The following is a 15,861-nucleotide window of genomic DNA, read 5'->3' as shown; positions in this document are numbered from 1 at the left end:
TAATTCCCAAAAATAGCGAATTATAAGTTTTGCACCAGAAATTTCAAAAATAGCAAAATATGGTCCAAACTAAATACAATTTATATTTCTTACTTATTTGCAAACTAAATATACTGTAATATATTCCAGAATCAGACCCTTTTTAAGTCAAGGTAAACAATTAAAAAGAAAACAGAACTATTAAAGTTGTGCAAAACCAAAGGGTTGTTAATTTCTCAATTTCACAGTCAATTGTCAGAATTTTAAATCTCGATGAGTCATTCGTGAAATGTGAGAATCACCTCATAGATCACACTAAGGCTACTAATTATAGCCCAATAGCATGAGAATGCATAATATACATCACAGAGCAGATAATTTTCGAGATTCAAATGCACCTAATACTGCCATAGGTTCGTGGTCAAATACAGAAGGGCCAAAACAAATTTCAGAAGGGCAAAATATAGAAGCGCCAATTACAAAAGGGCCCAGACTATGATGCACGGATACAGATATGGGACACGGATACGACACAGACTAATTGGCGCTTCTATAATAACACCACTTAACACGAGGGACTAATTGGTAAGAAAACTGAAGACTTAACGGACTAATAAACAAATAGTGAAAGTGTGAGGGCTTATTTAGCAATTAAAGATGAGTTAAGAGACCAATATGTAATTAACCCATTAGTAATCTATCCAACGGTTAAAATTAATCCAAATATCATCTAACGGTTGCGAGAGGCATTGTTTTAAATATCCCTGACATGGCCCGATATATCCCCCGATATATCCTTTTACAGGGCTTGCCACAACCGATATGGTCTTTAAATATCCTTTACCGCTTTTTGACTATTTTGAGTGATAAATCCCTGATATGACCGATATATTAGTCGATATGTGGACCAATATATCTTTTTATATAGCTTGTAAAATAATATACCGTGTTTGGAATTTTTAGGTAAGATATCAAGATTTTCCTATTATATCAAATGACATTTTGTCCTAAAAAAGCAGATCGAATGTTACAACGTTGCTTTGCCATTTTGTTTGTTTTAGAAGGTTGATTAGTGATCCTAAACATATATTATTCATATTTTGTATGATTAAATTTCATTACATATGTTGAGATTACATTTTAATGCATTATACTATCTATGCAAACATTCATTATGACATTCCGATATTTATCACATATCCCCGATATTTTCCCGATATCCGCAATCCGATATGAATTTTGGCCATCCGATATTTTCTCGATATCCGATATTTAAAACCTTGGCAAGAGGCCCATCTGTCTTGTATATAAACTGCTTCTAGGGTTAAGCATTCCCTCATCAGCCGCAACTCTCAAGCTCCCAAAATCCCTAGCGTCTCGAGAGAGAGAAAGAGAAAGAGAAAGAGAATCAAAGAGAGAGAGAAACGAAGAGATCGAGAGAGAGATGAAGAGATCGAGAGAGAGAGACGAGATCGATGGACGAGGACGACGAGATTGATGGACGAGGACGACGAGATCTGAGAGAAGAGCGACGATATCTGAGAGAAGACGAGGACGAGCGGCGGTGGGACTCTGGTAAGTGAAAATATTAGGGCTTCGTTTTGAGTTTGGGTTTCAGTTACGGGTTTTGTCTTTCTGCAATTTTTTTCTTTTTGTTCGGCGGGACTCAGATCTGATCTTATGGTTTCTTTGGCAAAGGGATGTTATGATTTCGTATTACGAGCACGAGATCTAATCTCGGCGAGGACGAGCTATGGGTGGAGCCTATCCGAGGAGCACAAGAGCAGCGACGAGACGAGCGACGAGTGGAGCACGAGATCTGATCTCGGCGATGACAAGGACGAGGAGGACGAGCACGAGATCTGAGAGAAGAGATCGATGGATGAAGACGAGGACGAGCGACGGGACTGAGGTAAGTGAACGTTAGGGTTTTTGTCCTTTTGGGTTTGGGTTTTGGGTTATGGGTTGTCTTCATTCAGCGTTTTTTTTGTTCGGCGAATCTAAGCCGTATCCTGCCCCCTGTTTGACCGTGTCCCCCTCAGTTGAACCGTTGACCCGTGTCGGACACGGATTGACCGTGTCCGTCACGTGTCTTGCACGTGTCGTGCACGAATTAGTGTTTGATTTGTGTCAGACACAGATTTGTGACCTCCGGGGGAGTGTCCGTGCATCATAAGGGCCAGGTACAGAAGGGCCAAATAAATGTGCATTCACCATATGGTAGGCAAAATACTCCATAGTGGACTTTCTAAGGATTGAAAAACATCGAGAATTACTTATCTAATCGAAAACATGTCACTTATCAGAATTTGCTAAACATTTTTGAATCAAGTGGACGAGTGTTTACGAATTTCATTTTTCTATTTTCATCAAATACTAGGTCACAAAAAATCTTTGAATCCATTAAACTATTGAAACACATTCAAAATACTTATTTTCTTCAAAAGCTTTCAAATAAAGTAATATCCACAATTATTTGAGATCGCATGAGAATCAAATTCAATTTTCATATCTTATATAAAAACAAATTTACTTTTAATATCTTGTACGAAGTCAACATCGTATAACAGGTTGGGTCACATCAAAAATAGATAAAATCACATCTAACTTTTCATACATGAATAATATATTATTTATTTTTCGAGCACAAGATCAATCAATTATGGTACTCATGCAATTTCATATTATAAAATACTAGTGAGAAATGAACTCATCTCTAGTGAACACGATTTCCTCAAAATATTAGTCTCCAGGATATCAACCAGATCCTATAATTTAAAGATATAAAACTAATATTAACTCAGGACAAGTATATATTATAAGATAACCACTTATAATGTAGAGCTAATCAGATTCAATTATAATCAATTAATAATTAAAATCTATAAATAGAGTATGCCTAGGCTTTTTGCTAATTTTAGCAATCTAGCAAAAATTTATAACTCTTCTTTATTAACTTTTTTGATCTCTTAGCAAAATTATAGCAAGTTAGGAGGCTATAGAGAATTAATCAAGCCAAAAGGTAATCAAGCCAAAAGATTATTTTTTATTCTTCAGATGGGACTTGTTTGCAAACAAAGTAAATAACAAGGGTCTAAAAGTAAATATTCTTGCCTATTCATGGTTAGAACTCTATGTTCGGGCCTGTTGACAAAAATTAACAAAGCAACAGGGTCTAAAATTTTTTTTCAATTCTATTATTATCTAGACTTATATACAAACTCATTAACTTTCAGGAGTCCCAAAGAAATTTTGTTATTTTATTTTAGTTTTTTCTCTCTCCTCTATCACTTTTTCTTCATTCGATCCCCTTCTCTTCTTTTATTTTGTTTTTTCTCCTCTTTTTTTCTTCTTCTAGGACTGTCGAGTTAGAGGTCTCTCTCCCTCTCTCTCGTGCCATGGCGGCAGGACGGCGATAGGGAATCGTCAGCAACCAGGGGTGGCCGGCGACGAGTAGGGTTTGTATGTCATTTTTTTATTCAAAATTTGATTACAAACTCAGTTCATCATTATCATGCTAATGGCTCAATTGGCCAAAGGGAAAAATTATACCTTGGGAGTTTGGATTTGTGATGATAACTTGAGTTCCTCCTCTTTTCTCACTTTCCTTCGATTTAGCCTTCAACAGGGAAACGAGAGAGCATTAGGTAAGTTTTCTAGTTTCTTTTGGTTTTTTCTTTCTTTTTTTTTTCCTTTGGTTTTATTTCCCTCTTATGCTCATCCGAAGACATTGTACCCATTGATAATCCAATACTCTCTTGCCACTAAGATAGAAGCTTGGCAAACATGCAAGTGAGGAGATTGATGTTTTTTTTCAAAATGAACACTCATATTTTATTATTTGCACATTTCTATTGATTTTCTAGAAGGTCGGTTTTGTTCTTTTTTTTTTTCCGGTCACCACTCTTCCCTCCTAACAAAAAGTTTCGTCCTCCAAACTTAAACATACCTCAATCTCCAAAGAGCTTTGGATACCTCTCTCGTATAGAATCTTCCTTTGTCCAAGTGGCTTCTCTTTCAAAGTGATTCCCCTATTGAACTTTTATATACTTGATGGTGCGACGCTTAAGTACTTGTTCCTTATAAACCACAATACGCTCTGGTTTCTCCTCATAAGTTAAGTCTGGTTTAAGCTTCATTGGAGATAACTCAGATCTCATTTGGATCTCGAATGAACTTTCGAAGCATCGATACGTGAAATACATCATGCATTCTAGATAGAGATGGTGGTAAGTCTAGCTTGTACGTCACTGGACCAATACATTCCAGAATTTCAAAAGGACCAATAAATCTCGGGCTTAACTTCCCTTGAATTCCAAATCTTTTCACTCCACGAGTAGGCGAAACTTTTAAGAAAACATGATCACCAACCTGAAATTCCAATTCTCTCCTTTGATCAGCGTAACTTTTCTAACGATTTTGTGTAGTACGAAGACGTTTCTTAACTAACTGAATCTTATCAATTGCTTGTTGTATCAATTCTGGTCCAAGAAGTTCTCATTCTCCAACATCACCCCAATGAATATGAGACCTGCACCTTCTTCCATAAAGAAGTTCATATGATGCTATCTGAATTCTAGCTTGATAGCTATTATTATACGCAAACTCGGTCAAAGACAGACAATCTTCCTATGCCCCTTTCATTTCCAGTACAAAACGTCTCAGCATATCTTCTAATTTTTGAATTGTCCTTGCTGATTGGCCGTACGTTTGTGGATGGTAAGCTGTGCTAAAGTTTAGTTTAGTCTGTAGCTTACTTCTTCAATATTCTGATGTGAACCTAGGATCTCTATCAGCAACTATTAACATCGGTACACCATACAATCTCACTATCTCATTGACATATATTTTAGTTAGCATTTATAATGAGAATTTCATATTGATAGGTAAAAAGTGCATTGACGTCAATCAGTCAACAATCACTCAAATTGCATTATTATTATTAACATCGGTACACCATGCAAGGTTGTATCACCATATTTGCTAATCTAACTCCAATTTGATTGATTCTAATTTCATTCTAGTATGATCCAAGTCCTCTAATATTTTTCTTTGAGAAGTAATTAAATATGCTGAATTCCATGAATTCTTGTGGCTTAAGGTATGAGCAAAAATATTTACATTGTCAGGGTGATAATTGATGGTCATATCATAATCCTTCAAAATCTCCAACCATCTTCTTTGCCGCAAATTCAATTTCTTCTGAGTGAACATATATTTTAAACTCGTGGTGAGTATATATTTTACAATGTACTCCATATAAATAATGTCTCCATATCTTGAAAGTAAACACTACTGTCGCTAACTCAAGATCATGAGTGAGATAGTTTTGTTCATAAGGTTTTAATTGCCTTAAAGCATATGCTATGACTTTTCCACTATGCAGAAGAACACATCTGAGTCCTCTTCTAGAGGCATCATTGTAGATAGCAAAGCCTGTATCTCCAGAGGATAATGTAAGTATTAGCACAGGCACTAATCGACTTTTTAGCTTTTAAAAGCTTTTCTCACATTCATTTGACCAAATGAATTTAACTCCTTTTTGAATAAGACGAGACAGAGGTGAGGCAATACGAGAGAATCGTTCCACAAATTTCCTATAGTAGCCAACCATACCAAGGATACTACGGATCTCTATCACATTAGTGGGTCTGTCCCAATTAATTATAACTTTTACCTTTTCAGGATCCACATAAATCCCTTTCTTAGATATCACATGTCCAAGGAATGCTACCTTCTCCAATCAGAACTCACATTTCTTAAGTTTCGCATATAATGTTTCTCTCTTTAATGTTTGCAGCACACATCTCATGTGTTCTTCATGATCTTTATAGATAAGGATATCATCAATAAACACCACAATAATCCGATCTAAGAAGAGTTTTAACACCCTGTTTATAAGATCCATAAATGTTGTAGGTGCATTTGGGAGGCCGAATGGTAAAATTAGAAATTCATAATGACCATAGCGGGTTCGATATGCAGTTTTTGGTACATCTTCTGGCTTGATTTTTAACTGATAGTAACCAGAACAGAGATCAATTTTGGAAAATACTTGAGCTCCTTGCAGTTGATCAAATAGATCGTTGATTCTCGGTAATGGATACTTATTCCAAATGGTTACTTTATTCAATTCATGGAAGTCAATACATACAGCCTCATACTACCATCCTTTTTTCTTACAAACAATACATGCACTCCCTATGGTGACACATTAGGACGAATGAAGACTTTATCTAAAAATTTACAATTACACCTTTAGCTCTCTCAGTTCAGCTGGTGCTATCCGATAGGGAGCCTTAGAAATTGGACATGTACCATGTATTAGGTCAATTGAAAATTCAATTTTCCTATCTGGAGGCGTTCCTGGAAGTTTTTCTGGAAATACCTCTAGAAGTTCCCGAATAACTGGTATCTCTTCTAAGCTTAGTTTTCCATCATCAATAATTTCTAATTTTAAATGAAGCTAAATAACCATACATCCACTCCTCAACGCTCGATATGCTTGAAATGCTGAGATGATTTTTAAGGGTTCTTTGAGATTTACAACCCTCAAAGCAAAATTCTGGTAGGCTTGGAAATTTAAACATTATTTTTTCCCCCAACATAAAATAGAAGCATGATTTAAAGATAACCAATTATTATAGTCGTTTTAGTGATGGAAAATAAACTCTGATTAATGGCAGATAAGTGTCCCACATTATGCATAATCAAAACAGAACCTCAAGACAACTAGATGCTTAACTCGGTCGACTCGACACAACGACATCTTGTGAGGACGACTCGAAAGGCGTCATATATCGACGACCCGAAAGACATTACGTGTCGCCCTTCGGCTGAGTCAACTACTTAAATACTCCACTCGACCAACTCATCGACCGCACATTGCGAAGACGACTCGAAAGGCGATACTTCTCGACCATCTAATAAGTAAAAAGGCAACGAAACGTCTCGAGCCTCGAGCCTTTTCTTGTGTACTGATGACTAATCATCTCGTCATAAATGCCATTAAATGCATTATGAGCGCCATCATTTCTTTACCGTCAATCGTATTTATGATACATCAGACCGCGTCAGCACTACACACCCCACATCACTTTGCATTAAGCACCTAAGTGACATCTTCACCACTCGTCGGCCGACATCTGTAAAGTTGAAGCTGACTTGGCTGCCAGCCTATACCCGACCGAAGTTACTTTCCTATCCATCCTTGCATTATTGTAAAAGGAAATATTATTTTCCATTATAGGGTAAGTTTTTTCCATCATTCTCTGAACTTAAGACCTGATGCAATTCCTTTTACTTCTTTACACAAGTCACTCACAGACTTGATCGTTGGAGGAACAACCAGGGAATCACACCCTACCCTCTTATGATTTGTTACTTATGCAAGAAAATACAGCTTGCCCAAGGACCAGACATTCGGAGAGTTAGAGGACCTCCGTTAACCTAATCTACTTTTATTTGACTGTGTAATTCCATACATCAATACCAATCCATCCCTAATATGACATTAAAATCATGCATATCCAGCATTATTAATTTCGACTAGGAGTTTCTTGTCGAGAATATTAATTTTACCCTTACAACCTTGATTTGATACTAACATACCACCCCTAGGCGTACTAACAAGTAATTTTTGTTGTAAGGTATCATACGGTAATTTGTTTTTCTTAACAAACTCTGCAACAATGAAGGAATGCAATGCACCATAATCAAAAAGTACTTCAACATGAACAAATGTAAAAGTTATCGTACCTGTCACCACATCTTTGTTTCCTTCAGCTTCTTAATCAAGGAGTAGACTTGAGCCTTGGCTTGACGATGCCTATTCCTACTACTGAGCTGGCCAGTCTGGAAGGTATTCCGAGATGGTTGCTATATGGGACAATTTGTAATTTTGTGATCTTTCTGTCCACATCTCAAACAAACTCTAATATTTCTCCAACAATTTTTCGCTTCATGTCCGGGTTTATAACAAACATCACATCTCACAATCTTCTGATTATGAAACTGATCCTCTTTGCGCCTTACATTCTGCTTATTATTTCTTTAATTTCTATTCCTCCCACTATGATTATCTAGCCAAAACCGCTTCTTTAGACATGAGTTGCTCGCCTCATTCTTTGGTTTTGCATTTATCTCATTTTTTCAATTAACAATGCATTCTTAATACTTCTTTATATGTTGGGAGTTCAAATGCACTGACCGTCTTCCTAATGTCTGGTTGAAGTCCTTCGAAATGTCGAGCTCTATCCTCTTCCTTACCCAACAAATGAGCAACAAATTTTAATAAACAAGTGAATTCCTCATATTCAGTTACTGTCTTATCACCTTGCTCTAACTTTCGGAATTCTTATTCATTTTGCTTGCGGATTGTTGAGGGGAAATACTTTTCATAAAAAAATCTTTTTAAATTCTTCCCATGATATCTTATATGCATTTTCTCCCAATGTCCTCTCCCAACGTCCTGACCTACATTTGCCACTACCCATAAGCACTGTCTTTTAGCATGTACACCGCATAATCAACCTTTTTCTCTTCTGGGCATTTCATGTATGTGAAGACTTTTATTACAGTTATCCAATAATCAACAATCATCAGATCAGTAGTTCCCTCAAAACTAGGTGGAGATAGTTTCTTGAATTCACCCATGCCGCTCTTGAATTTTGAGTGTTCACTATTCTGGCAATTCATATGGTCATGATCGATTTGATCTTATTGTCTGGTGACTATGGATGTCTCTGCTTGCAGTAGTTCCATCAGTATGTTGCTGTCTACTGCATTTTTTGAAGTTGATGCACGAGCAATCCTAGATCCCATCATCTCACTTATCGTTTGGTTGAGATCATTATCATTATTAGGAGAGGTTTGATCATTACCTATAGCCATTCCTCCCTATAAATAACAAAACGTTTAGGTCAACTATCATACAAGAAATAATTTCTAAGCCAGTCACATATGTGCAATTCAAGCAATTATGAATTCAATTATTACTTAATATAGTAACACAAATTAGTACGTACAAGCAAAAAGTATATTATTAATATTTAACTTTTCAGTTCATACATATATACGAGTATTTGGGTTTACATATATACATGTTTTTCTACCAAAAATCCTATATACACCAAAAGAATAACTTAGAAAACCCATATACTGTTTTTACAAAATTGTTCTACTGGCTAAAGTCTACTCCGTCGAGGAAGAGGAGCTGCTAGAGTTAAGACTCCTTCTCGGTTGACTCGATCTCCTCTGAGTCTTGATTACTATTAGATTACTATTAGAGTCAGACATAGGATCTAGATCAATACACAAGTCCCCCACCTATCGAGATTAAAGAAAAAAGCGATTCTGAATTTTTATTAATTCAGTATATCTTATTTACAATTCATTTTAGTCTATATATATACAATTTCTGTTACACTAAACAAGGAAAGTCTACAGCTAATTCCCTTAACCTTAGGAACATATTATTAACACTGATTTCCTCTACTAATTTTCCTGAAATATCCCCTGATTTCCTCCAACTTTCCTGAAATATCCCTTAAGATTACTCGTCTGAGATTTCCTACACTCCCCCTCAAGCTGGTGAATATAGATCATTCATTCCCAGCTTGCTAACATTCTCATGAAACCTATTGTTACACAGTCCCTTTGTCATCAAATCTGCAAGTTGAGGTCCTGTCGGGAGTATGGTGTACAAATTAGTCCACTGTCTAGCTTCTCTTTAATAAAGTGCCTGTTTATCTCTATGTATTTCGTCCGGTCATGTTGCACTGCGTTGTGGGCTATACTTATAGTTGATTTGTTATCACAATATAGCTTCATTGGTTTGCTCCATTGAATCATCAGGTCCTCTAGGATAATTTTGGCCCACATAATTTTGACCCACAATAATTCACATATTCCTGCTGCCATAGCTCTGAACTCTGCTTCAACACTTGACCTTGTCACCACACTGTTTCTTGCTTCTCCAGGATATCAAGTTTCCTCCAAGAAAGGTACAATAGCCTGAAGATCGCCTATCCACTGGTGACCCTGCAAAGTCTGTATCTGTGTAAACTGCTAGATCAATTGCAGATCTCTTTGTGAATAAAATTCTAAACTGCTAGATCAATTGCAGATCTCTTTGTGAATAAAATTCCCTTCCCTGAATGTGCTTTTAAGTAATGAAGCACTCGGTAAACTGCCTGTAGGTGAACTTCTTTAGGATAATGCTTAAACTGACTGATAACACTGACTTTGAAAGCTATATCTGGCCTAGTATGTGCGAGATAGATTAGTTTCCCAACAAGTTTTTGGTACATCTCTCTATCCATTGCCTTATCTCCAAGAGCCTCACTTAATCTGTGATTTTGTTCAATGGGAGTTCCAACCGGTTTGCTAGCCGTCATGCCTGTTTACTTGAGCAGGTCTTTAACATACTTTTGTTGAGAAATAAAAATTCCCCGCCTTGATCGAGCCACCTCAATTCCAAGGAAATACTTCAATCTTTCTAAATCTTTTATTTCAAATTCCTTGGTTAGACACCGCTTCAAGGCCTCCTCTACTTCATCGTTTCCTGTTACTATAATGTCATCCATGCACACAATTAAAACAGTGACTCCCCCTGAGGCCGAATGCTTGATGAAAAGCGTGTGATCTCCTTGACTTTGCTTGTAGGCACTAGCTATCATCACCTTAGTAAACCGTCCAAACCAAACTCGTGGGGATTGTTTCAGCCTATATAATGCCTTTTTTTAATCGACAAACCTTGTTTTTGTCAACCCAACTAAATTCCGGTGGAATGCTCATATAAATCTCCTCTTCTAATTCTCCATGAAGGAAGGCATTTTTCACATCGTACTGCTGTAATTCCTAATAAAAAACAGCAAAGGACAACAAAATCCTCACTGTATTCATCTTTGCTAATGGAGCAAACGTTTCTTGATAATCTATTCCATATGTCTGTGTATATCCTTTCACGACTAACCTCGCCTTGTAGCGTTCTAGGGACCTATCCGTCTTAAATTTTACTGCATATACCCACTTACAGCCTACTGCTTTCTTACCCTTTGGTAAATCAACCAATTCCCAAGTCCCATTCTTCTCTAATGCATCCATTTCTGCTTTCATAGCAAGTCTCCATTCTTTCTTTGATAATGCTTCAGACAATGAGCTGGGAATAGAAACTGTATTTAAGGTGGAAAGGAAACTTTGATGGCTTGGGGATAACTTCTCAAAAGACACAAAGTGAGCAATGAGTATAGAGGTCTTTTTGTGCATTCTCGGGTCTTTTTCTTACAGCAATAGGCATGTGTAGGTCCTGGTCAAAGCTAAGAGGTTTGGGACAAGGTGACTTAGGGTTGGTAGAAGGATGGTCTGTTTGTAGTGTAGAATTCAGATTTGATTCACTCACTGTTACTTCATTTCCAGAGCTTACCTCATTTCTGGAGCTTGGTTTAGAGGATTGTTCTTGCCTTGTAGTCACGATGGCATCTCCTTTCCTTGCATACACTTGGTCAAACTGGAACCTGCCAAAGATTTTACCATCTCCTTTCCATTTTTCTTCCAACCCATCAGATTGTGGAATTGTCTTTTGGGATGTTTGAGATTCAGATTTGGATGACTCAGATTTGGATGACTTTAGGGGTGGAAAGTTCGAATCCTTATCTTCAAGTGTATGTAACTCCCTTTGAAGATAAGGAGTGGTGAAAATGGGCTTATTTTTAACAAATGTAACATCGGCTAAGATATAGAGTTTTCTAGTAAGTGGATGGTATTGGTAACATTTGTAACCCTTTTGGGTAGATGAGTACCCCACGAAGACACTTGAGAGCACGAGGATCTAACTTCCCACGGTTATGACTATGAACATGGACAAAGGAAGTACACCCAAAAACGCGAGGAGATTGAAGGAAGATCGAATATCATGGAAGAATTTGGACAAGTTTTCTAGTGGACTTTGAAACCCCAAGACCCTGGAAGGAATTTTGTTTATGACAAAAGTGGATGTGAGTACATCTTCTCACCAATATGTTTTTGGCACATTTTGTTGAAACAATAAGGTTCTAGTGCACTCAAGAAGATGTCGGTTTTTTCTTTCTGCCACTCCATTTTGTTGTGGAGTGGTGATACACGATGATTCGTGTATGATTCCTTCATTTTGGAAATACGGACTCAAGGTTTGATTAAAATAATCACGAGCATTATCCGAACGAAAGTGCTTTATCTTGGTGCCAAATTGATTTTGAATCATTACGTGAAAGATAGGAAAAATATGACTCACATCAGACTTATTTTTGAGTAAATAGATCCAAGAGACTCTTGTGCAATCATCCTAATTGAAAGAAGAAAACGTGGACATGGCATATCTGAAGCTGAAGCTAAAGCTGAAGCTATAGCTATAGCTATAGCTATAGCTAGCTATAGCTTCAGCTATAACTAAAACTATTATTATTATTATAGCGAAGTATAAGTCTTGCACCAAATATTTCAAAAATGGCAAACTATGGTCCAAACAACATACTATTGTTATTTTTAAGAAAGAGTACAACAATTTATATTTCTTTCTTATTCACAAATTAAATATACCGTAATATATTCCAGAATTATAACTATTAAGTCTAGGTAAACAATAACAAAGAAACAGAACTATTAAAGTTGTGCAAAACCAAAGGGTTGTTATTTTATCAATATCACAATCAATTGTCAGAATCTTAAATCTTGATGAGTTGTTCGTGAAATGTGAGAATTATCTCATAGGTCACACTAATACGACGAATTATAGCCCAGTAGTATGCGAATGCGTAATACACATTACAGAATAGATAAATCCCGGGAATCGAGTGCACATAACATTATCATAGGTTGCTGGTCAAATACAGAAGGGTCAGAATAGATTTCAGAAGAGCCAAATACAGAAAGACTAAATAAAGGTGCATTCACCATATGATAGGCAGAACACTCCATAATGGACTTTCTGAGGGTTTGAAAACATTGAAATTTGCTTATCAAATCCGAAACAAATCACTTATATCAGAATTTGCTAAATATTTTTGAATTAAGTGGACGAGTATAAATCTCAACATCTTAGTTAAAACAATTTACGAATTTTACTTTTCTCTATTTTTATCAGACACCAAGTTACGAAAAACCTTTGAATCCATTAAACTGTTGAAACACATTCAAAATACTTCTTTTCTTCAAAAGCTTTCAAATAAAGCAATATCCACAATTATTTGAGATCGCATGAAAACTAAATTCATTTTTCATATTGTATATATAATTAAATTTACTTTTATTATCTTGTACGAAGTCATCGTATTACGGGTTAGGCCACAACAAAAATAGATAAAATCATATTTAACTTTACATACATGAAAATAATATATTATATATTTTTTAAGCATAAGATCAATCAATTATACTCCTCATGCAATTTCATATTATAAAATACTAGTAAGGAACTCACATCTAGTGGACATGACTTCCTCAAAATATTACTCCCCGGAATATCAACCAAATCCTATAATATAAAGATATTAACTAATATTAACTTAGGACAAGTATATATTACAAGGTAATCACTCATAATCTAGAGGTAATCAGATTCAATTATAATCAAATAATAATTAAAATCTATAAATAGAGTACACCTAGGTTTTTTGCTAATTTTAGCAATCTAGCAAAATTTTATAACTCTCCTTTATTAATATTTTTGGATCCATTAGCAAAATTATGGCAAGGCACGGGGCTATAGTGAAATAATCAGGCACAAAAGTTATCTTTTATTCTTCAGATTAGACTTATTTGCAAACAAAGTAAATAACATGGGTCTAAAAGTAAATATCCTTGCCTATTCATGGTTTAAACTTTATGTTCGGGGCTGTTGACAAATTAACAGAGCAACAAGGTCTAAACAAAATTTTCAATTCTTTTATTGTCTAGACTTATATGCAAACTCGTTAACTTTCAGGGGTCCCAAAGAAATTTTGTTATTTTATTTTAGGGGTCTCTTTCTCTCTCCTCTGTCTCTTCTACTTCATCTGATCCCCTTCTCTTCTTCTTTTGTTCGGTTATTTTCCTCTTTTTTTCTTCTCGGGACTATCGGACCAGAGGTCTCTCTCCCACTCTCTCGTGCCATGGCAAAAGGAAGGCGACGGGCAAACATCGGTGACCAAGGGTGACTGGCTTGGTCGCCGGCGAGAGCCCCGCTGGATCTAGGATTTATATCTCTTTTTTTATTCAAAATCTGATTACAAACTCAGTTCATCATTATCATGCTAAGGGCTCAATTGGGTAAAGGGAAAAATTATACCTTAGAAGTTTGGATTTGTGATGATAACTTGAGTTCCTCCTCTTTTCTCACTTTCCGAAACAAGAGAGCATCAGGTAAGTTTTCTAATTTCTTTGGGTTTTTACTTTTTCCCCCTCCGGTTTTATTTCCCTCTTATGCTCATCCAAAGACATTTCCTCATCCGAAGACATTGTACCCATTGATAATCCAATGCTCTCTTGAAATCAAGATAGAAGCTTGGCAAACTTGCAGGTGTGGAGGTTGATGTTTTTTTTCAAAAAAACAAAAACACTCATAATTTATTATTTGCGCTTTTCTATTAATTTTCTAGAAGGTCAGTTTTTTACTTTTTTTTCCTGTCACTACACATAAACTATAAAGTACCTAGCAATGATTAATCAATCAACTTATCATTTATCGGCTTCCTGTTATCTCTGCTAGTACAAAATAATCATCCATGAGAATGCAATCAACTTATCATTATCAGAAACAGAAAGAAAAGAATGTCGGCTCTTTATAACAGTTTTTTCATTCATTTCAGATACTTAGTTTTCTTTTTTCCCCTTAATTGTTTTTGTTATAATGTCTCAGAGAGTGCCAGCTTTCCATATTTACTGTTCAACCTTTAAAGAGCGAATTGGTGATCTTGAGGGTGCTCGTGCTTCTTTTTTGCGGTCTGATATAGAGTTTGATGCTGAATTCATCAAGAACGTTGGTAGAGAAGCAAATATGGAAAAACGAATGGTAAATCAATCACTTTGTTCATTTTTCTCATGTTCGCTAGTAAATTTGTTAGTGTATTTGCAACAGACAAGTTTTACCTCACTTCTGCAGGGAAACACTGAATCTGCTTGTGCGGTATATGAAAAGGCAATTGCAATGGCCAAAGCAAAACAGAATTCGGATATTCTTTCTGTTCTATATATAAAATTTGCTCGATTTACATTTGTGGTAGGTTCGAAGGGATCTTATCCTTTGTTTTAAGCTTTCTTGAATACTTGTCCTTTTTACTTCATAGTTGAACCATTTTCCCTCTGAATCTCCTATAAATTTTCTCATTGCTTTTAGTTTTGACATAGATTTCACACTTCTATGTGCTGCTAGGGCGGCAGCATGCTGGGCTTAGGCTGCCAAAGTTCATGAGGTTCTCCCTATATGTTGGTATAAGAAAGTAAAGCCCAACCATGAACGGAGCTTGCCAATTTTTACAGATAGAGTGAAATATTTGAATGGCCGAGTCAAATCAATATTTATTGGTACAGCACAACAACATTCATTAAGATTTTTATTTTAGTGGAGATCCAATGTTCAAATTGCTGATATACGCATGCACTGAGTTGTTTATATTACATATTGAGGAGTGCATGTCTTCAGGGAACAAGCCTAAATCTGGTTAGCTTAGCTACATGTCCCTTAAAGGAAAGCCTGCACGATTGCAAGAAGCTCTATAAGTTGAAGGTTCACCAAAAGCCTTTTGGTAGTTAGCCCACACAAGGGTTAAAGCAAATGTGTAGGCCAACTTATTGTGTAAATATTTAACTTGCATTACCTTTGTGAGTCATGTTTATTCACTATACTACTTTCATTTTGGCTGTTAACTT

The 15,861-nt window shown here is 36.1% G+C and overlaps 1 protein-coding gene across 1 annotated transcript in view; it reads left to right on the top strand.

Annotated features, from left to right (window-relative positions):
* LOC109841750 overlaps nucleotides 1-15,861 on the top strand; it is a gene marked incomplete at its 3' end in the record, with an annotated part of 49,954 nt that overhangs the window by 14,938 nt on the left and 19,155 nt on the right. Inside the window, exons 7-8 of the mRNA XM_020410693.1 lie at nucleotides 14,852-15,004; nucleotides 15,095-15,211. Of these exons, the coding sequence (XP_020266282.1) occupies nucleotides 14,852-15,004; nucleotides 15,095-15,211 (270 nt within the window). The remainder of the gene's footprint in view (nucleotides 1-14,851; nucleotides 15,005-15,094; nucleotides 15,212-15,861) is intronic.

The sequence above is a fragment of the Asparagus officinalis genome, chromosome 5, assembly GCF_001876935.1.
Source record: "Asparagus officinalis chromosome 5, Aspof.V1, whole genome shotgun sequence".
NCBI lineage: Eukaryota > Viridiplantae > Streptophyta > Magnoliopsida > Asparagales > Asparagaceae > Asparagus > Asparagus officinalis.
This window is presented reverse-complemented; position numbering and strand designations above follow the sequence as displayed.